This window comes from Dendrobates tinctorius, unplaced genomic scaffold (genome assembly GCF_039654945.1).
Source record: "Dendrobates tinctorius isolate UK_male_01 unplaced genomic scaffold, ASM3965494v1 ptg000026l, whole genome shotgun sequence".
Lineage (NCBI taxonomy): Eukaryota > Metazoa > Chordata > Amphibia > Anura > Dendrobatidae > Dendrobates > Dendrobates tinctorius.
The window spans coordinates 12,443,601-12,466,358 of record NW_027361694.1 but is presented as its reverse complement, the minus strand read 5'-3'; the positions used below and the strand labels follow the sequence as shown (position 1 = coordinate 12,466,358).

At 41.5% G+C, this 22,758-nt stretch overlaps 1 protein-coding gene across 4 annotated transcripts in view; it reads left to right on the top strand.

Annotated features, from left to right (window-relative positions):
• The window catches only part of NALCN (sodium leak channel, non-selective), an 871,910-nt gene that overhangs the window by 739,581 nt on the left and 109,571 nt on the right, over positions 1 to 22,758 (top strand). For all 4 annotated transcript variants that reach the window (XM_073569511.1, XM_073569510.1, XM_073569508.1 and 1 more), the window contains 3 exons: positions 13,366 to 13,422; positions 21,510 to 21,630; positions 21,717 to 21,848. In XM_073569511.1, coding sequence (XP_073425612.1) covers positions 13,366 to 13,422; positions 21,510 to 21,630; positions 21,717 to 21,848 — 310 coding nt within the window. The remainder of the gene's footprint in view (positions 1 to 13,365; positions 13,423 to 21,509; positions 21,631 to 21,716; positions 21,849 to 22,758) is intronic.

The window sequence follows — 22,758 nt, the reverse complement described above, 5'->3', positions numbered from 1 at the left end:
AGTGAGGGTGATCAACGAGTGGAACACGCTGCCACAAGAGTTCTCCTTCAATGGAAGTCTTAAGCTGAACAGACATCTGTGAGATGATTTAGTGAATCCCACCAAGGACAACATCTGCAAGGAGTTTGTATGTTCTCTCAGTGCTTGCGTAGGTTTCCTCCAGGTACTCCGGTTTCCTCCCACATTCCAAAGACATACTGACAGGGAATTTAGATTGTGAGCCCCATCGGAGACAGTGATGATAATGTGTGCAAACTGTAAAGCGCTGCGGAATATGTTAGTACTATATAAAAATTAAGATTATTATTATTATTATTATTATTATTATTATTAATAATGCACTGGACCTGATGACCCAGGAGGTCACTTCCAACGCTGCCTTTCTAAGAATTTGTACGGTCTAAATCCATTATTACCCAATAATGCTTTCCCTGGAAATCAGCCAACAGGGGAAGGTGAAAGACCACAATAATAAGAATTCTCCTAGAATCCTGCTGATATTATCGGGACCTACTGACAATAATGTAAAGTGAATGGCCAGCATAATAAAATGTAAGCATCCTAAAAAATGAAGGGGCATAATTAATATTTGATTGATGCATTTATTGTTTTCACAATAACTTGCTTTTGAGTATATGAGTGGAAAAGAAGAAAATACAAAATGTTTATGAGCAGCATGTCACCTTTTAATACTTGAACCTGAATTCTAAAAAAAAGTGAAAGTGCAAACATGTTGCCCTGCGTTGGATCTGTATTTTGCAGACAAAATCAGTGACATTTATTTCTAGAAAGAAATGCACATAAATGGAATGCCCAGAGTTAAATATGCTACTTGTTCTCTAACCTTTTCAGCTATGCAGAGATAATTCTGGAATAATAGCTTTTGTATAATGGTTGATTTATAGTCCCAACCTGACTTTTAAAAGGTCAAGAGGTGCTCACACAATAGGGTAAGAGCTAGAATTATTTCCTAACTTCATGGGGGTTGGCACATACACGCCATCAAACCTATTTTTGTTTGTAAGGTATGGAAGTGTGCAATTTTTCCTGTTTAAACATCAAGTTGGTTTATGGTTCACATTTTGCTTGTCATAAAAAAAATTACTTCAAATCAAATCCTTTTAAAATTGAAGCTAAACCAACAATATGCTGATCACCCTGGGTCTGGTTTCAGAAACCTGCGGTGATCAGAAGTTTAAAGGGAACATGTAGTATTGCATGACAGCCATTCAAATGATTGATTTAGCTTATAGTTTATGGACAAGATAAGTCCAACAAAGTGAGAGCAAACTGAATTTGCATAAAAAAGACATTCAAGTTGGATTTTAACTTTGTTTTATAATTTTATTTCTATATGCTGTACTAAATTGGTCATCATGTTTTACCACTTTTTTGTTATGTTTTCATCCTATTACTTGTCCAGTAAGGATTTAAAGGGGTTGTACTTTTGAATAGGTCATAAATATGACATTGGTGGAGATTCGACATCTGGCATCTCAAACAATCAGCTGTTATTTTCTTCAGCTGTCCACAGATATAAACACATGGAATAGCACCGCAGAGAGCATGGTGTAGCATTAACAGCTGATTGATGGGGGTGCAGGGTTTTGAATATGCACCTATTTCATATTGATGACCTATCCCTGGAATGACTCCTCAGTGCATCTGTGTTCTCTAGGAAAGCAATTGTAACATCAACTGATTTTCATGGTGTCATCAAAGGAATAAAGGAATCCACACTACCCATGAACAGAGGAATGGTGATGGAACACTTAGCTAATTTAAATGAATTTAAGTCTCCTGGTCCAGATGAATTACATCCTAGGGTACTGAAAGAGTTAGCAGGGGAAATTGCAGAACCAATAGCCAGAATCTTTGAAAAATCCACAAAAACGAGAAGTCCCGTAAGATTGGAGAAGGGCAAATCTTCAAAAAAGGAAAGAAGACGGAGCAAGGAGATTACAGGCCAGTAAGCCTTACTTCTATACCAGGAAAGATATTTCAGCAAATTATTAAACAGCATGTATGTAAATACTTGGATAAGAATACAGTAATTAACCAGAGCCAGCCTGGGTTTGTAGCAAACAAGTTATGCCAGACTAATCTAATTTCATTCTATGATGGAACCACTGACTGGGTGGATCAGGGAAATGCAGTAGCTATAGTATATCTTAACTTCAGCAAAACATTTGATAAAGTATTTCATACTATCCTTATTGAAAAAATTGCCAAGTATAGGATTGACAAGGCTACTGTTAGGTGGAGTCATAACTGGCTCAGTGATCGTACTCAAAGAGAGGTAATAAATATTTGCACATCCAGTTGGAAAAGTATTTCAAGTGAGGTACCACAAGGCTCTTGTCATGATCCAGGCTGGGTTTTGTATCCTGTCACTCTTTCCTGGTCTGATCATGTTAAGGGTTAACTTTTCTCTGTTTTGCAGGTGATGTCAGTTATAGTTTCTGCCTACAGCATGTGTAGCTGACTCTGCTTGCCCTGATTTGTCCTGTTGCTTTTTCTGACTCTGTATTTGTTTTTTCCTTTGGCACTGCGCTACAGACTAATATTGACCCTGCTTGTTTACTATTCTGCTGCCACCTGGTGGTGGCCTCGCTGCTTCACTACAGGTCTGCTCATGCTGTATGCAGTCCTCCCTCTACTTCATTGCCATCTAGTGGAGCTTCTTCTACCTGCATTACAGTAGCGTGACAGCTCTGTCCTGGCCCCAGTGTTGCTCAACATTTTTATAAATGATCTAGATAAGGGAACTGAAGGTAAACTGATCAAACTTGCAGATGATGCAAAGCTAGGAGGGATAGCTAACACTAGAGAAGAGAGAGACATGATTCAGAAGGATCTAGATAAGCTTGAACAATGGGCAGCGACTAATAGAATGGTATTTAAAAGCCATAAATGCAAGATTCTACATCTGGGCAAAAAAAAATGAAAATTACATTTATAGGTTGGGAGGAATAGAACTAAGCAACAGCACATGTGAAAAAGACCGGTATACCAATAGATCACAGACTGCACATGAGTCAACAATGTGATGCAGCAGCAAAAGCAAACAGTTCTAGGATGTATTAAGAGAAGTATTGAGTCTAGATCACGTGAAGTAATTATCCCTCTCTCCTCTTTGGTCAGACCTCATCTGGAATACTGTGTCCAGTTTTGGGCACCACATTTTAAAAAAGACTTGAACAAACTGGAGCAAGTTCAGAGAAGCGCAACCAGAATGGTGACCGGTCTGCAAATAATGGCCTATGAGGAAGGGTTAGAGGATTTGGGAATGTTTAGCTTGCAAAAGGAAAGACTTAATAGCTCTCTACAAATTTATCAAGGGCTGTCACACTGTAGAGGGTTCAGCTTTATTGTCATTTGCACATAGAAAGACAAGAAGCAATGGGATGAAACTGAAATAGAGACGATACAGATTGGATATTAGAAAAATCTTTTTGACAGTGAGGGTGATCAACAAGTGGAACAGGCTGCCACAAGAGTTCTCCTTCAATGGAAGTCTTCAGGGAGAAGCTGGACAGACATGTCTGAGATGATTTAGTGAATCATGCACTGGACCTGATGACCCAGGAGGTCCCTTCCAACTCTACCTGGAAATAAGCCAACAGGGGACGGTGAAAGACCACAATAAAAATTAGATTCTCCTAGAATCCTGCTGATATTACCAGGACTTGCTGACAATAATGTAGAGTGAATGGCCAGCACAATAAAATGTAAGCATCCTAAAAAATGAAGGGGCATAATTAATATTTGAATGATGCATTTATTGTTTTCACAGCGACTAATAGAATGGTATTTAACAGACATAAATGCAAGATTCTACATCTGGGCAAGAAAAATGAAAATTACATTTATAGAATGGGAGGAATAGAACTAAGCAACAGCACGTGTGAAAAAGACGGGTATACCATTAGATCACAGACCTCACATGAGTCAGCAGTGTGATGCAGCAGCAAAAAAGGCAAACAGTTCTAGGATGTATTAAGATAAGCATTGAGTCTAGATCACGTGAAGTAATTATCCCCCTCTGCTCCTCATTGGTCAGCCTTTATCTGGAATACTGTGTCCATTTCTGGGCACCACATTTTTGAAAAGTGGATCAAGTTCAGAGAAGAGCTACCAGGATTGTGAACTGTCTGCAAAGTATGTCCTACGAGGAATGGTTAAAGGATCTAGGAATGTTTAGCTTGGAAAAAAGAAGGCTAAAAGGAGACTTAATAGCTGTCTACTTATATCTGAAGGGACGTCACAGTCTAGAGGGATCAGCATTAATCTTATTTGCACATGGAAACACGAGAAGCAATGGAATAAAACTCAAAGGGAAAGATACAGATTAGATATTAGAAAAGACTTTTTGACAGTAAGGGTGATCAATGAGTTGAACAGGCTGCCATGAGAGGTGGTGAGTTGTCCATCAGTGGAAGTATTCAAACAGAGACTGGACAGACATCTGTCTGAGATGGTTTAGTGAATCCTACATTGAGTAGGGATTGGACACGATGACCCTTGAGGTCCCTTTCAACGCTAACAATCTGTGATTCTAGGATTCTATGACTGGACAGCCCTGTGAAAGGATAACTGCTATTCAGTTAAGCACAAGTCCAGTCAATCAGTGCTTAGATGTGTTTCCAGACCCTATGGAAAGGAGAGAAGGGTAACCCTTTCTAGACTGATTTAAACATATCTAATTTGGTGTTGTGTATGAGCTGGAGACCTTCTTTGTGTTTGTAGAGTGCACAGGCAGATTGCCAGCGATTTTTACCCCACAGGTCCATTATTTCTAGTAGAGCACACCATGCATTCTGTTCCCAGTCTCCTGTGAATCTATTTTATAAAAATACATTTTGGTTAAGATTGTTCTTTTAAACCTGAGTCTACTTAACCCTGAGATCTTAGGTTTGACTAGACTAGGTCTTTCAACAACTTTCTTCTTGGGTACTGCAGTATTTTGTGAAGATCTTTCCTCGGATAGCACTCTCCCTATAGTCACGACTCAGAGTACAATTCTCTTACATTACAACTACTATTTGTCATTGCCAAAATAAAAGCAAAAATGGACAGAATCTTGGTGTTGATAGAAAAAACTTTAGTAATTTTTTTAACATGTTTTTCTCATTGTATTTTTCATTTAACATTCATATCTGTTTTTAATTTCCTTGCTGTTATCACCCTTAATAATATTGTTTTTCTTTTGACTGCATTTCATTCTTCACTAGTCAAAGCCAGGAAAGTCATGGTTGACAGATAAAATCGTTTTTATCCATCTTGTGAGCTTATCTGCTTTTAAATAATTTGCTTTGTCTTTTTTTCTACATGAATAAATCTAAAATAATATTTTTTCTTGGTGTTTCTCTGTTATTCAATTCTGTAGCTCAACTTGCATAAGTAACATTGCAATATATTAAAATACTGTCTTCAGTTATTCAATAAATATCTTTTAGTAATTAGCATTGCCACCTGAAAAGTGTAGCATGTACCTGCCATACACACATGGACATGTACTTTAGCATGTTTTCCAGTGTAATCTGTAGATGTCTAATTTTCTTAGTTTTCTATAGTTTTCCAAATTTACCTTGTCTAGGGTGTTTTTATTACGGCTCTCTCATACACAAGTAGGCAAGACCACTCAGGACTCAAATATGTGAAGGTTTAAAGTGAATAGGCAGGACCACTGAAGGTCAGCATTCTTCTAGAGTTCTTCTACAGAACATAGACCATTATTATGATGTAATAATTGTGTTGGTCTCACTAGTGTTAGAATACTTTTGTTTCTTCCATTTATTTTCTCTTAGGCTATGTGCACACGTTGCGGATTTGCTTGTCGAAATTTCTGCACAGTTTCTGCATCTCTTGGCAGAAAAGCACAGTATAAATTCCGCACGTTTTTTGTGCAATTTTATGCCTTTTTGTTGCGGATTTACATACGGATTTGTATGCAGATTAATGTCATTTCCTTGTCCAACCTCCATAGGATTGGACTCCATTTTTGATGTGCTTCAACCAAGATTGGCACTATTCTATATTCTCTGCCCACACACTTTTCCTCCTTCTGACATCATTTCCTTTGACAAATCTGCAGCGTTTTTGGCACCAAATCCACAGCAAATCCGCAAACCTTTTTACACCTGTGTTTTTGCTGCAGATTTGAGTGACTCAATGGAAGTCAATGAGTGAAAAATGCTGTAGTTCCGCAAAAAGAATTGAAATGCTGAGGAAAATAAAATGCTGCGAATAAGGGCAGAAATTTCCAGATCATGTGCACAACACTTCAGGATTGTCATTCATTAACCTTGCTTTAGTAATCTTTTGCGTTTTTGGAGCATTTCCGCACTGAAAAAACGCTGTGGAAACGCATCTTGTGCACATAGCGTAAGAGCAGTTCTGGACTTTAAAAATGTATTACAAAGAATTGCAACTGGCAAATTAGCATAAGCTATGCTCTGTCTGGTAGATTTGTATGGGCATTGTAGGGTGTCCTATGTGTTTGGAATTATGTGCATTTTTTGTGACAAAATATGATCAACTCCATCTATACGTTGTTAATATGCTTGTACTGTTATTCTGCCTATATTACTAGTTGCAAAGTGATATCATTGTGCAGCTTTATTTCTATGAAGACGGTCTAATGAGAGGATCCATTCATGGAAATGGAGACATAAGTGTAATGTCCAGCATCTGACTACTGATCCTAGATAATGTTGTCTTTAGTTGAAGTATAATATAGTAAGTGCAGGCTGTTTTCGTTTTCCTATAAAATTTATCACACGTAACAGAAGGACCAAGTATTTTATCAAAGAAAAACCATAGTAACATTTCTAATGCACGATGCACATGCATGTACTTTTAACATTATAATCCTACATTACAATTCTGTTGATTTTTTGTGACCCTTTGGTTAAGGTGTAGGGAACCTCAGGCTCTGGGACCATTTACAGTCCACGATGACCTTTTTATCCGGACCTCGGGCTAAATCCCTAGGACCGCAGTGCTCGGGCCAGCATCTGCATTTTGAAGGCTGCTGGCCCTTCAATTTCTCCTTGCCCTGTGAGTAAGCAGAATTCACTACTGAACTATGCAGCACGTGCAATGAAAGAACATGTACTGAGCCAGTGCCAGCGTCAGGACATTCTTTTGTGGCAGAGTTAGAATGCTATGTGCTCCAGTTTCGCAAAAAAAACCTTCTGTGATATCTATGCCGCAGATCCATGTTTTCTGCGATTTATACACTGCGTTCCCCATGTCTCCTATGATGTATATACTCCAGCCTCAGTATATCCTATGTGATGGAGATACTCCAACCCCAGTATCTCCTATGTGATGTAAATGCAACAATCTTTGCGTCTCCTGTGTGATGTATACAGCTGTCTGGGTGTCTCTTATGTGATATATGCTTTCTATAATGCCACTCTCGCATCAGCTATTGACACTGTCACCCCTCTCATTCATGGCAGAGTGCGACGTATCAATAGACAACCCTGGCATAATAGCATCACTAAAAAGCTCTGATAAGTGTCCAGGGTTGCAGAGCGGCGTTGGAAGAAAACAAATTCGCAAGACGATTTCAAAGCATTCAAACAGGCAACACTCGCTTTCAAATTTGCCCTCACCTCTGCTAAACAGGTCTACTTCACAACCCTCGTATCCTCCCTATCTTACAACCCCAAACAGTTATTCAAAATTTTTAACTCCCTCCTCCGCCCACCACTGCCCCCTCCCACCTCCCTCATCTCTGCTGAGGACTTTGCCGCACACTTCAAAAATAAGATCCACCAAACAAGGCAAGCCTTTATTGTTCAACCACAACCCCTTTGTATACCAGACCAATGCCCAAACCCCATAACCTCCCTCTCCAACCTCCTCCCCAACCTCACCACCACTCTTATCCCATCCCTAACCCACCTCTTCAACCTATCACTAACGTCTGGTACCTTCCCTTCTTCTTTCAAACATGCCACAATCACGCCTATCCTTAAAAAGCCAACCCTCGACCCAACCGCTATGTCCAGCTATCGCCCAATATCGCTGCTCCCATTCGCTTCCAAACTCCTGGAGCAGCATGTCCACGCTGAACTTTCCTCCCACCTCTCATCTAACTTGATCTTTGACAATCTACAATTTGGTTTCCACCGCAACACTCCACTGAGACAGCCCTGACTATAATTACTAATGACCTACTTACAGCGAAAGCTAACAGACAATACTCTATACTCCTCCTTCTAGACCTGTCCTCTGCTTTCGACATAGTTGATCACTGCCACCTACTACAGATCCTCTCCTCCTTTGGCATTAAAGACCTTGCCCTATCCTGGATCTCCTCATATCTTTCCAACCGCTCATTCAGCATCTCCCACTCCCATACTACCTCCTCATCCCACTCGCTCTCTGTTGGAGTCCCCCAAGGCTCTGTTATAGGACCCCTACTCTTCTCAATCTATACACTTGGCCTGGGGCAACTCATAAAGTCCCATGGATTCCAGTGCCACCTTTATGCTGATGACACTCAGATCTACCTCTTGTCATGATCCATGCTGGATCATGACAGATAAAATGCACTAGTAACCTTTTTTTTCCTTGCACTGTGGTGGTTTCAGTTCTAGTTTTGGCCCCGGTGGCCATTAGGGTCATTGCACTTGATGTTTTCCTTGCTTTGCCTTTTGCCTCTGGTGGTTACTGGGATTATAGCAGCCTTTAGCCCCTGATCATTTGACCATTCCCTTTTCCTATATAGGGTCACATGGTCTATGAGCAGGTGTTGGTGATAGCGTCTTTTTGGGATTCCAACCACGGTGAAGGGAGCAGCTGGCTGAGGTTTGAAGCCACTGCAGAAACCTGGTGAAGTTAGCAGATGGCTTGAAGGTTGGAGCCACTGCTGAAACTAGTGTTGAACTCTGGCTGCCCGGTGTCCACAGCAGAGTGAGATGGTGAAGGTGGCAGCTGGCTCTGAGGTGTCGAGCCACTGCGAAAAGTTAATCCGGTGATGCACTCTGCTGCCTGGTGCTGCAGCAGAGCAAGATAAGTCTTTTTGTGTTTCCCCTGTTTGTATTTTTCCCTGGTGTGTATTAGTACAGCGGTGGGGCCAGTGCCTGCATCACCAAGCTCCCTAGCAAGGGATAGGTGTAGGGTGTGCTAGGGTGACAGGTTTCCGGACCGGTGACAGGTGAGGAGCTTGTATAGGGAACGTTAAGAGTGTAAGGGACACTGACTCAGGGGAGTGCAGGAGGTCTCCACGTCCCTGTTCCCTATCGCAGGGCCACCATTGTAATTGTGTCCCTGGTTTTCCCCTTTATTCTGAAATTCGCCCTCCTGGAGGCGGTGTATCCAGACTTACGTGTACTACTGAAATTCGCCTGCTGGAGGCAGTGTATCCGGCAGCATGTGTTATTATTTAAATTCGCCCTGCTGGAGGCGGTGTATCCAGGGTCACGCGTGTCATATAAATTCGCTCTGCTGGAGGTGGTGTGTCCAGTCGCACGTGACCATGACATTATCACCAACTCTACATTTTTCTCTGGTAAGCCATGGGCCAAGTTCAGACCAGTGAGCAGTTGCTGCTGGCCCTCACTGAGGTTAGTGAGGAGCTGAATGATGTGTTTCAGCAGCACCTGCAGCGGAATTATGGGTCTGAGGCTTATCCTCTGCCTCAACTAGAGGGGCCATATACGGCTTTGGCGAGGATGTGCCATGGAGTCGCTGCTGTGGAGCAGGACTTGCTTATACAGGCGGACGTAGCCAGGCAGGTGGGTGGAGTCGGTGTTCCCATGGTGCTGCCTGGTGTTCCCCAAGGTGAAGGGATACGTCGCTGTAGTGAGCAGACTAATGATTTAGTCCTTGGCACTGACGTCGAAATTTCTGTACTACCAGAGAAGCCGTGCCCCCCTGGTCATGTGGACGAAGATGACCTGGGAGTGTATATTTCCTCCTCGCCCTCAGAAGGTACTATGTCGGCAGAGGTTATGGTTGGCGAGGTACCTGAGTGCATACCGGTGCTTGTTAACAGTGGAGCAGAAGTCGGTCTGGTGGATGCTCAGGTTGTCCAGACTCATAGTCTGAGGTGTAAGACGCTGGACAAACCCATAAGCGTCCAGGCCATTAACTCTGTCCCACTGAGCCAGGGGGGGTTAAACCAACTCGTAGAAGACATTGAGCTGCATAGCGGACATCAGGATGTGTCCCAGCCATACAACATCTTGGAGGGAAATCCAGCACCTATCGTTGTGGGCCCCCCTTGGTCTAAAAAACACAACCCGGTCTTAGATTGGCGGACTAGGGAAGTAGTCAGCTGGGAGCAGTCGTGTGAGGGCTTCTGCCTAGGGGCTACTGTCTCTGCCGTTTCTCTACAAACGTCCCCTTCCTCTCCAGTGGTAGCAGCTGAGGTGCTGCAGGAGAGTAGGGGCAAGGCTCAACCCTTGCCATTAGCCAACCCTGAGAGGCACAGACCTCGTAGTAGGAGGGGTTGGAGGGTGGTGTTTCCCTTGGTGAATTGCGGGGGTGTGAATGTGGTGACACAGGGGGACGCCTCTGTTGTCAGTTCCAGAGAGAGTTCACCGTGTTGTGGCAAACAAATGTGTGGCAATAAATGTTCAGGTCCAGACCTGTGTGTGAACGAGCATGTATGGGTGGCCACTAAAAACATCCAGTGCAAGTGTGTTGCGGGGGTCTGGAATTCTCAGGTGATCGGGCCGTATCTGGTGTTGGCTATCCAGGGCCCAGAGACTCACCAGCTGGAGTTACCCACATACTTGCCCATACACCTCTCGTTCCCCAGATCGGCGTTTTGGAGATGGGTGGTGCCTCCGGAACATACATTGCCAATACTAGCAGTGCTCGTTTGTCATAAACCTGAAGTGCAGGTAGTTGCTGGGGTGAACTCTGGACCTGGGCATCCCCGCTGTTGCTGGTTCCCTGATGAGGAGCGGTCTTGAGGGTCCAGAGGCCCCTCATTAAGGGGAGGGTACTGTCATGATCCAGCATGGATCATGACAGATAAAATACACTAATAACCTTTTTTTTTCCTTGCACTGTGGTGGTTTCAGTTCTAGTTTTGCCCCCGGTGGCCGTTAGGGTCATTGCACTTGATGTTTTCTTTGCTTTGCCTTTTGCCCCAGTGGTCACTGGGATTATAGCAGCCTTTAGCCCCTGATCATTTGACCATTCCCTTTTCCTATATAGGGTCACATGGTCTATGAGCAGGTGTTGGTGATAGCGTCTTTTTGGGATTCCAACCATGGTGAAGGGAGCAGCTGGCTGAGGTTTGAAGCCACTGCAGAAACCTGGTGAAGTTAGCAGCTGGCTTGAAGGTTGGAGCCACTGCTGAAACTGGTGTTGAACTCTGGCTGCCCGGTGTCCACAGCTGAGTGAGATGGTGAAGGTGGCAGCTGGCTCTGAGGTGTCAAGCCACTGCGAAAAGTTAATCCGGTGATGCACTCTGCTGCCTAGTGCTGCAGCAGAGCAAGATAAGTCTTTTTGTGTTTCCCCTGTTTGTATTTTTCCCTGGTGTGTATTAGTACAGCGGTGGGGCCAGTGCCTACACCACCCAGCTCCCTAGCAAGGGATAGGTGTAGGGTGTGCTAGGGTGACAGGTATCCGGATCGGTGACAGGTTAGGAGCCTGTATAGGGAACATTAGGAGTGTGAGGGACACTGACTCAGGGGAGTGCAGGAGGTCTCCATGTCCCCGTTCCCTATCGCAGGGCCCACCGTTGTAATTGTTTCCCCTTCTCCTGTGTCTTGTTGCTTTAGTACCGGCCTTCGGGCCGTGTCACACAGGACAGTTACACGTGCCGTGTCTTGCTGTCTGAGTTACCGGCCTACAGGTCGTGTCACACAGGACGGGTCCACGTGACACCTCTCTGGCCCAGATGTTACTTCTCTGCTGTCCAGAATCCCAGAATGTCTATCAGCCATATCCTACCTCTTCTCCTCTCACTTCCTCAAACTCATTGTGGACAAATCTGAACTCATCATCTTTCCTCCATCCAACAGATCTCCCATACCTCATCTATCTGCCACAATTAACGACATCACGCTTTCCCCCGTACCGGAAGTCCGCTTCCTTCGAAGTAACCCTTGACTCTGCCCTGTCCTTCAAACTGCACATCCAAGCTCTTTCCACCTCCTGTCATCTCCAGCTCAAAAATATTTCCAGAATCCGTCCTTTCCTCAACTGTCAATCTACTAAAATGCTTGTGCATGCTGTCATCATCTCCCACCTCGACTACTGCAACATCCTTTTCTGTGGCCTCCCTGCTAACACCATCGCTCCTCTCTTGTCCATCCTTAACTCTGCTGCCCGACCAATTCATCTATCTCCTCGCTACTTCTCCTCTTCTCCCCTCTGCAAATCTCTTCACTGGCTCCCGGTATCCAGTTCAAATTACTAATACTGAGCTACAAAGCCATCCGTCTCCTCCATATATCTCTGAACTAATCTCCTGATATCTTCCCTCACGTAATCTCCTGTCCTACCAAGACTTCCTTCTCTCCTCCACACTTACACACTTATTCGCTCCTCACCTAACTGCCTCCAAGACTTCTCCCAAATTTCCCCCATCCTCTGGAATTCTGTGCCCCAACACGTCCGACTATCAACCACATTCCGAGCCTTCAGATGGAACCTGAAAACCCAACTCTTCAAGAAAGCTTACAGCCTACAATGACCCTGCTGCCTCCTCACCGCTACCGGAGCTACTGCCTCACGATCACCGGAGCTGCTGCAACCCCCCCAACCTACTGTCATCTTCCCCACCCTCCTGTAGAATGTAAGCCCGCAAGGGCAGGGTCCTTTCCCCTCTGTATCAGTCTGTCATTGTTAGTTTGTTTACTGTAAGTGATATCTGTAATTTGCATGTAACCCCTTCTCATGTACAGCATCATGGAATCAATGGTGCTATATAAATAAATAATAATAATATATACACAGCAGTCTCTGTGTTCCTATATGTTGTATCTATAGCAATCTTGGTGTCTCCTATGTGTTGTATATACAGCAGTATCAGTATCTCCTATGTGATGTCTATACTGCAGATCTCAGTCTGCTTAAGTTCTATAAATGTAAAGTGAGCAGTGATCAGTTTCCCACAGTGAGGAGACCTGCAGTGTAATATACATCTACCAAAGATAGGCAGCTCAAGTCATCACACTACAGGTGAGTAAATTAAATATTTGACCCAATACAGCAGAGAAATTTTCAGGTTGCTAATTTTGTATGCCCCCAAAGGAGGGTATAAATATCCAGATCGCCCCTGGCAGAAAAAATGTTTCCCACCCCTGCATTAGTTGTTTTATGATTACATATTGTCTTGTAAGTGATAACCACTGCTTATTGTGTTATATTTCATCTTTTATACAGCTCAAAAACAGACCCTATTACTGGAGTCGTGAAAAACACAAAATATCACCAACTGTAGTAAGTACTTTCATTTCTGTATTCTACTTTAAGTCTGTGTATAGCTGAAAACCCAACTGGTCTGCCATGTCTCTAAAATAATTCCAGTAATAATTCCAGTAATCAGCTTAATGTAGACCTGATGGTCTGGAATATTCTGGGTCCAACATGTATAAGAAAAATGAGAGATGCTAGACTAGAACAAAAAATGGAAGGCTATAATAATATGGAATGATACAAATATTTGTTTCCAAAGACTTACTGAAATGGAATTTAGATTGTGAGCCCCATCGGGGACAGTTCCAATAATGTCTGTAAAGCGCTGTGAAATTGATGGCACTATATAAATGAGTAAAATAAAATAAATAAATAATATATTTATTTTTGTTGAATCACATACTGTATTTAAAGCTATACGTGTATACTGTTTAAATACATACATTATATCTGCCTGCAGCTTTGTAAAATGCAGGTGAGGATATAACAATGCTATTTTTAAAGTGAAACAGTTTCATAACAATAGGACAATAGGCAGGAGCCCCGTCCATGTAGTTTCATGCATTTTATCCAGGTCACTGACAGTGCATCCATTTCTCCTGTGTCTGTATTATATCTACTAAAAGGAAACCAGTAAGCTCAGTGTGGACAGGCTGACCTATTCACCTGAGCACAGGGAAGCATTGTCATGTTGACTGTTTGCATTTTATAAGAATCAGAATTTCTTCAGTAGGTATATTCTTCATCTGCCTAGTGCATATAAAAAATGACCAGTAAAGGCAATACTGGTCTTCTAGGACTGCAAAATTGGCAATAATAACATCATGTTACATTTCATGATTTACACAGAACCAATAAGGTGGTGAAATTGTGCAAAAAGACAGGCGCGCACCCTGTGCATCTCATTTATTATGTAATGTAAACATTGTACCCCTTACCAGAGTTATCAACAGTGTATAGTAAAAGGGGCATTGTTAAGCAGAGTATTATAATGTGCCAAATTTATGAATCATGTGCGCCAACATTTTTATGAAAAATTGTGATGTAAAGTAAATAAGCCAAGAGGGGGCTTAAAGAAAAGTAGCTGACATGTCGAGAAAGATGCAACAAAAGTTGAAGGACTAAAATTTTGCCAGAAATTTACCAAAGTTTTGGCACAAAATATAGGTATAAAATGTCTTCCAAGAAGCATATGCCAGACGTGCCAATATGATGCTTCTTTTGCTTATCTGGGCTAACCTTAAGCTTTCTAGCTGTAAGATGGTATTAATAAATGTGCCCTATTTTATCAGCTGTGTACAAACACATATGCAAAGTATACCGTAAGGCACTGACCAAAGTTGTACATGTTTCATCCCTTATCCACAGGCAGCTGGCATATAACTACATGTACTATAACATTTCAAATCAGAGAGCGATATAGAAAAAACTTATAAAATATCAGACATTATAGCTCATTTTGCCTGTAGACACCAAATACCACAACTTTTACTCACTGGAAAATGGATTTGATATAGATTTCCCTAATCTAGTTTAGTCGTTTATAGAAATAATCAGATATCAAAGATGCCATGAGAATTCCTATATATCTTTTCATTACCTTTTCTATAATTTCTTCCGTTAGTTGCTAGTGGGTCAAGATAAGTGTTAACCAGGCATCTCCAATATTAGTTATGTTATGGGAGTTAAAACTAAACCGGAAAATTCAGAGGCGAGTCACTTGATTTATGGTCCATCCATATGAGGTCACCTTGTCGCTCATAATAAAGTACCTCACATTTTGTATAGAAATAGTATAATTTATGTATTCATGAATCGTAGTGTGCTGACTCATTTTGTTAGTATACATCGCTATAACAGTTTAATCAAAAAAGGTGTGATCCATATGTATAATGTGCTAAAACATCATAATAACCCAATTGCAATAAAAATTGCAATATATATTTTATATAGAAAAATCTTTCTGTGTGCTTTTTCTGGCCACTTTGTTTCTTTTCATCCAAGGAGACCCTGTGACTCAGACTAGATTATCCCTATAACAGTGCCTGTCAATATCATATTTTTACAAATCACACCAATATTATCAGGATCCTCTGTAAATTATTTTTCACAAAATCATCTTCATTAGGAGCTTGATCAATGTCAGGACATGGACAGGACTGATCATTTGTCAGTAAATATGTCATGTTACTTCCATAGTTGTAAACATCGTGAGTGCAGGAGTGGTAGTCGCGCCAGGGCTCTGGAGCCTAAGGAGTCCCAAAATGTCTCCTTGGCCCACAGGTGAAGACCAATAATATTAAAGACCTGTGATTGTTGGGGACCATATTGGAGACTTTGTTTTGGGACCACAAGCTTCAAGTTACGCTACTGGTTACTTGCAATTATATAGGGTAGCGTGAGGTACAATATACATTTTATATTCATAAATCCCTTTATAGAGCTCCCTCTGTTTTTTTACTGCTTGTGTCCAGAAGCTACTGTATTTGCCAAGTTTCATCACATTTTGATAAAGTTTATTATTCTCGACTTTCCTTCATCTTCTGTTTAGTCCGTTCAATCCATCTCCACGGATCGTCCTTTTCATCCACTCTTAATAACAAATCCTATAATGGTCTTTTATACAAGTTTCTACAGCTGTAATCTGTCAGAATTTCATAAACGGAACAGATTTTGTTGCGGTGAAGGCAAAGTACTTTGTAGCACATTTTTCTCCTTATGTGGGCTTAATCCATGTAATGGACTGAAATTGTCTGGATTCTTTCTGTGTCAGAGAAATTCATATCAGGCAAAAGCATTTGATGTCACTTGGGAAACATAATTAATGGCTTACACCATAACGTGAAGAACCCTGGCAGGTCCATACTGTGTATTACTAAGATAAGAACGGAAAAGCCACATGACAAGGACGTCTCCATAGTCTAGATAGAAAGTCCTAGACAGTTGTTCCAGTTTTAATCAGTACAGCATCTAATTACTGGAAATGTATTAATTCTTATTTTACATGTTATTATCTTCATGTTTATTTATCTTCTGATTCCACCAAACTATAATTTGTACTATCTTTGATTTAAAAAAAAAAATCTATAGATATTATTATTTTATTAGATGGGATTTCAAGTCCACAAACATTTTGAGTAATTCGCTCAAATTTTAATTAATACTCACACAATGTGCACAGAATGGGTTCAACAGAAAAGGATAAAAAGCTTCTGCTCATGATAGATTAGTTGTATGAGAAGACCTTTTCACAGGGCCTTGATTAGACTTAAGGAACCATAAGTAATAATATTGTGCAGGAGCCCGGAGAGTGGAAAACTGGGGGAAGAATACCTTTTAATGATCGTTCCCTGTTCCACATATCTATTCCCTCAGTCATAAGTTTTTGTAATTCTGTACTCTTAAAGACACCTGGTGCCCTCTTTCTGTTGCTAAACCGTAATATAAAGGATAATATATAGTAGTTCTTGTACTACCTATTGGCACAGGGCTTTATATTAGTTTACCCTAGGAAATGCACAGCTTGGCGAAAAACTTGAGGACTATACCATTGATTAGCATTAGGTATGTTTCAAACCCTGTGACTGAATTAAAATGGATCTTATAGGCCTCCTTTAATTGTCCATTTAGATGGCCCATTCCTAGCTTGTTAATGAGCACTATTTGACTATATCCTATTCGATTGGCACTTGTTTACTGGTCTGATTACATTGGCGGTCAAAAACCGATGGAACAGAATGATTGTTAATATGATTGAAAAGAAAGAGTAAAGACGATCACATGGTCAAAATAAAATATATATTTTATTTGGTATCAAAAGGATAAAATTTATGTATGATTGGATACAGATAAGAGAATGAATAGGTGCACAACATAGGCAATAGAACACAAGGGGCACTGGGGGCAGGTGGATTAGTAGCAGTGGTCACATTGCATAATTAAAACATCAACTACCTATGGTAGGACACACTGCAAGAAATGGCAAATACATATCACCAATTAACCTGACATCTAGACTAAGAGGTCCAATGTACATGAAGACCTCTAAAACACATAGTAATGGTGCAACAATGACAATAGTAGTTATATATATAAACAGGGTGGTCCAAAAGTAGGTGGACAGAAAATAATAACATTTATTTTGATTTATATATAAAATTATATTTACTAACACAAGCATAACATTGACAATTACATTTTATTCTGAAGAATAATGCAAAAGCCCTTAAATTTTATCAACGCAGGTGCTCAAACTGTTTTCCATCACAATTTGCACAGCTTTGAAGTCTGCCTCTTACTCTTCGACAAACATTTTTGGGTATTTGTAGGGTCGGTGGGCCGAACTGGGGGGTGGTCCTTCGATATACCGCGCAGTGACGTACAGACACACGATGAGGCAAGTTTCGGGTACAACAGGTCCAAGTTTATTCTCTTGCCGTCCACCTGACGGCCTCCGAAGTACACCGCACTTCAAATCACTTTGCTTCACTTCACTTATCGGCCCCCCATTTCCTGGGCCGCTTCCCGCACACCGAACTTTACACTGGGGACGTACATTTACGCACCGTCCCCTCTTCACTCTTCGACGCTCCTGTCAGATCCGTCACTGTGGCCGCCTTAGGCCCGTAAACCAACAGCACTTATACTGATCAGTCGTCTCTCTCTCAATACGGTATGCTTTACCTCAGTGCCTCGTCTATACTGTGGTACTCTGGTGCCAGGATCACCCCCATGACTTTCTCTCTCCTCAGTCCCCCTGGTTCGATTTTCCTCACAGTGCACAAACTGTCGTAGTCCTCCTGTCACTGGAGCTCCCTCTGGGGACTGGAACTTTCTGGAACCCTCCTGTCAAATTTATATCATTCCTGGTTCCCTGTAACTCCGCCCCCCATGACCAACGGTTTCCTAAGCCCTAAGCTGATGTCAAGTCCTTTGCTCACACTCCTCCCTGCCCTCTAATGGTCAACCCAAGGTACTGCACGTCCACTACACTTTCTCAGCTGTTTCCCCACTGTAGTAACTGACACCTGTCTAAACTGTGCAAACCTTCCTTTCTCTATTCTGCTAAGTCCGTCCGTCCATCAGGTCACCTTCCCTACATATTAATTTCTTGAAATGCGTCTCTTCTATAATTTTTCAAATCACTGACGCTTTTTGGTTTTTGACTATAAACTTTGTCCTTGAGTACTCCCCCTAAATAAATCCATTGGGGTCAAGTCTGGTGAACTTGCCAACCAATCAAGTGGGCCACTTCGGCCAATCCATTTATTAGGAAATGTTTCATCAAGATACTCGCAGACTACTCTTGAATAATGTGGACGGGCCCCATCTTGTTGGAAATAAAGGTCATTTGAATTAAGGGGGTTTTACACATAGTGATATCGCTAGCGATAATGCTATAACGTCACCGATTTTGTGTGATACTTACCTCCAACCGGCTCCCCCGCTGTCCATCGCTGATCGCGCGAGAATGTCCGGCTCCATTGGACGCGGGCAGGAGGACGTCAGGATCGCTGTGTGTGAAAGGTGAGTATCGTGCGCTGCGTCGCTGCTGCATCGCTGTGAGGTCTGCCTGTGTGACAGCTCACTAGCGATCATTTAGCGACGCACCAGCGATCCTGACCGGGTCAGATCGCTGGTTGGATCGCTGGTGCATCGCTAAATGTAAAAGGGCCTTTAGGCTGTTGCTGTAACTGGGGAATAACTTGATTCATTAGTATTTCGAGATACTTATCTCCTGTGACTGTTCCATAAAAAAAATGATCCAAAAACATCAAAACTTGAAATACCACCCCAAACATTGACACCAGGATCATTTAGTTGTTGCTCTAATGTTAAATGCATGTTCTCATTATACCAGTAAATACAATTACGTTTGTTAATATGGCCAGATAATTTGAAGTTTCATCACTCCACATAATGTTATCTAAAATTACTGGATTTTCTTCAATTTCGTTAAGCATAATCTCACTAAATTGCATCCGCCTGTCTGGATCATCCTCCAATAAACCATGAATTAGACGTGGACGATGAGCTTTCCATCCAGTAGATTTCAGGATTCGCATGATGGCAGCTCATGAAATTCCCAATTCTAAAGAGACTCTTCTGGTGGACTCTTTTGGACTCTGAACAAATGTTTCAGCAACAAGTTGTTTATTATTTTCTGTACAGGCTGTTTTGGATTGACCAGTTTTTGGAGCATTAAGGATTGAGCCAGTGGCATCGAATTTGTCACAAATGCGGTAAATGGTTTGTCTCTTTGGGCTTGAGTACTCTTTTAACATCCATTTTCTTTGATCTGTATTTAAATTATTTACCATTATCGATTATCTGAATTATCTGAAAAAAAAACAGATTTGGGGAGATTTATCTGTGAAAATTGGATCTGTGAAACTGACTCAGTTGCCCTTAGCAACCAATTAGATTCCACCTTTCATTTTCCAAAAAGTCTGTGAAGAATGAAAATTGGAATCTGATTGGTTGCTAAGGGCAACTGAGTCAGTTTCACTTTACACCATGTTTGATAAAGCTCCCCCTTCATAACCCTATTACACATACTGTCCGCCTACTTTTGGGCCACCCTGTATAATGACAAACAATGGTAAAATTGCACTGTAATAATAGCCACATCATAAAGTCTATACCTTTAAAGATGTACAGGAGGATACAATCCACGGTCACCCACGTGCCCGCCCCCTACGTGCGTTTCGGAAGCCTTCGTCGTTGTTCTGTCAGCATACGGGATCATGTTGTCGGTAGCACATTTCCTGTTATTCAAGGGTTGATGTGCTGTTGATAACAATGGTTTATGATTGGCTGATTATTGGCTCGTATAAATGGGCCATTAGTGAGGCTCACTCCCATCAGTATATGTGTTGCTTACAGTAGCCTGTTTCAAACAGTTGGTGATCATTCTGTCCTTTACTGAATATCTGTTCACCATGTACTGACTTTACTGGTGTGTTTGTGCATATACACTGCAGCCAGTCTGAACATACAATGAAACCTTAGATGGATATCCGACTTCTTCCAGCACCCAATGCACAAAGCTGCTGTTATTGTGTGGCTGTTTATAAACATTTCATGAAAATGCAACAGTAAAAAGAAGTAAGACAGACAACACTGGAAATTTTTATTTATTGCTTTATATGGAAACATATAAAGCCCTTAAGGGGAATCAGTCACCATTTTTTTGCTACCCCATCTGAGAGCAGTACTTTGCTGGATGCTGCGATTTTGATAAAATCACAGTTTTACCTGCAGTTCTATGAATGCTAAGCTCTGTATAACCCTGCATGAACCACTGATTGACAGCTTTCTGTGTACACTGTGCATTATAAGAAAGCTGACAGTCATTGGTGGAGGCATAGCTGGACTACCTGGCAGCAGGATTACTAGTTCTCTAGTGACAATCTTCTGCTGATAAAACAATGATTTTATCAAAACTACAGCAAGCAGTCCAGTAAGTGACACATCGCTGAAATCAGGGTCTCTGCCCCTAAATTATGCTGTTCTCAGAATAGGTTTGATAAACCACCTGCTGACAGATTCCCTTTAATAGAAAGCAAAAGTCCAAGACTTCAAGGGAGCCCTTTTATCTTGAGGAAGAACAGTTTCCCTTTATTTCTTCCTGATTATCCAGTGGTTGTGTTCAGCGTTTCCATAAACAATAATTTCTTGTTATAAAGTTTTTACTTATGGAGGATTCTTCAATAATACTTAGAATTCTTGAAATAACCATCAAACATTTAGCATGATGATATAACGCCTAATAGATATTCTGCTTGCAATCATCTAGACAAGCATTTGTTCCCATTCTTGCAGCCAGACAATAAATACCTGATTTTTGTAACCTTGAAGCCATAGATTAACGGATAGTTTGTTTCCATGGTTGCAGTAAATTGTAGCACACCGCACAATGATTTTGATTTGTAATAAGACTTATTTTGTTATTGTTCTGGAACATCATGTATACATTGTGCCTCTCGTATATACGTGTCTATAGATGCATTCAGAAGCTTTATAGAGATTACAATGTACTGTACCGGGAAATATCATTTAATAGTTTGTTATTATAAAAATTAAACTAAGCTTCTTATGTTTTCTGGCAGTGACTTGCTGGGATTGGTGACTTACCTGGATTGGGTTATGATAGTGGTCACAATATGTTCATGTATCTCCATGATGTTCGAGTCCCCGTTTAGACGGGTAATGCACACGCCAACTTTACAGGTATAATTTTTCAGGCATCTCTCAGGTATGCTCTGGATGAATCTGCTGTTGATCAGCCAGCTGATCCTTCTCTGTCTGTGTTGCAGATTGCGGAATATGTTTTTGTGATATTCATGAGCATCGAACTGAACCTAAAGATTATGGCAGATGGCTTATTCTTCACTCCCACAGCTGTTATAAGGGATTTCGGAGGTGTGATGGACATATTCATTTATCTTGTGAGTGAACAAGTTTTCCTCTTTTCAAATGTGTTTAATAATCTAATAATTAACTTGGGAATGGGATCTACACTAAAAAAAATTATGAATTTTCATCTCCGCTCCTTCCCCCCGCTTCTTAGGCTGGTTTCACACTTGCGTTTTTTGCGCTGTATTTTAGCGCTAAAAAACGCATGCATTTTTTCCCTATATTTTACATGGGATGCGCTTATGTGCGCATACACATGCGTTTGTATGCGTTTTTCCGCGCATGCGTTTTTTTGTGGTGTGCGCTCAGGCGCAAAAAATGCATCCTGTTGCATTTTTTGGGCATCCGACTTGCCTCAAAAAAACGCATGCACGCGCAATGCGTTTTTTTACAGCAAGACACCCATTATAAGTCTATGGGTGCGCATTTGTGCGCATTGCCATGCTCATGTATGCGTTTTTTTGCGCATGCATTTTTTTGTTGACCATTAGTTAGACAATGGAATTTAGGGGTTTGGGTTAGAGTTAGGGTTAGTTAAGGGGGTTTAGGGTTAGGGTTAGGGTTTGGGTTAGGGTTAGTATGGTTTGGTTAAGGGTTAGGGTTTAGGGTTAGTTAGGGGTTAGGGTTAGGGTTTGGGTAGGGTTTGGTTAAGGGTTAGGGTTAGTATGGTTTGGTTAAGGGTTAGGGTCAGGGTTAGGGTTAGGGTATGGTTTGGTTAAGGGTTAGGGTCAGGTTTAGGGTTAGGGTTAGTAAAGTCATAGTTTGGGTTAGTGTGAGGGGCCAACTAATGTTGGAAAAAAACGCAAACGCGGTAAAAACGCACTAAAAACGCATACAAACGCATAAAAATGCTGCGTTTTTTTCATGCATGCTCATAAAAATGCTTGAAAAAAACGCAGCATTTGTATGCGTTTGTATGCATTTTTCCATGCATTTTTTTGC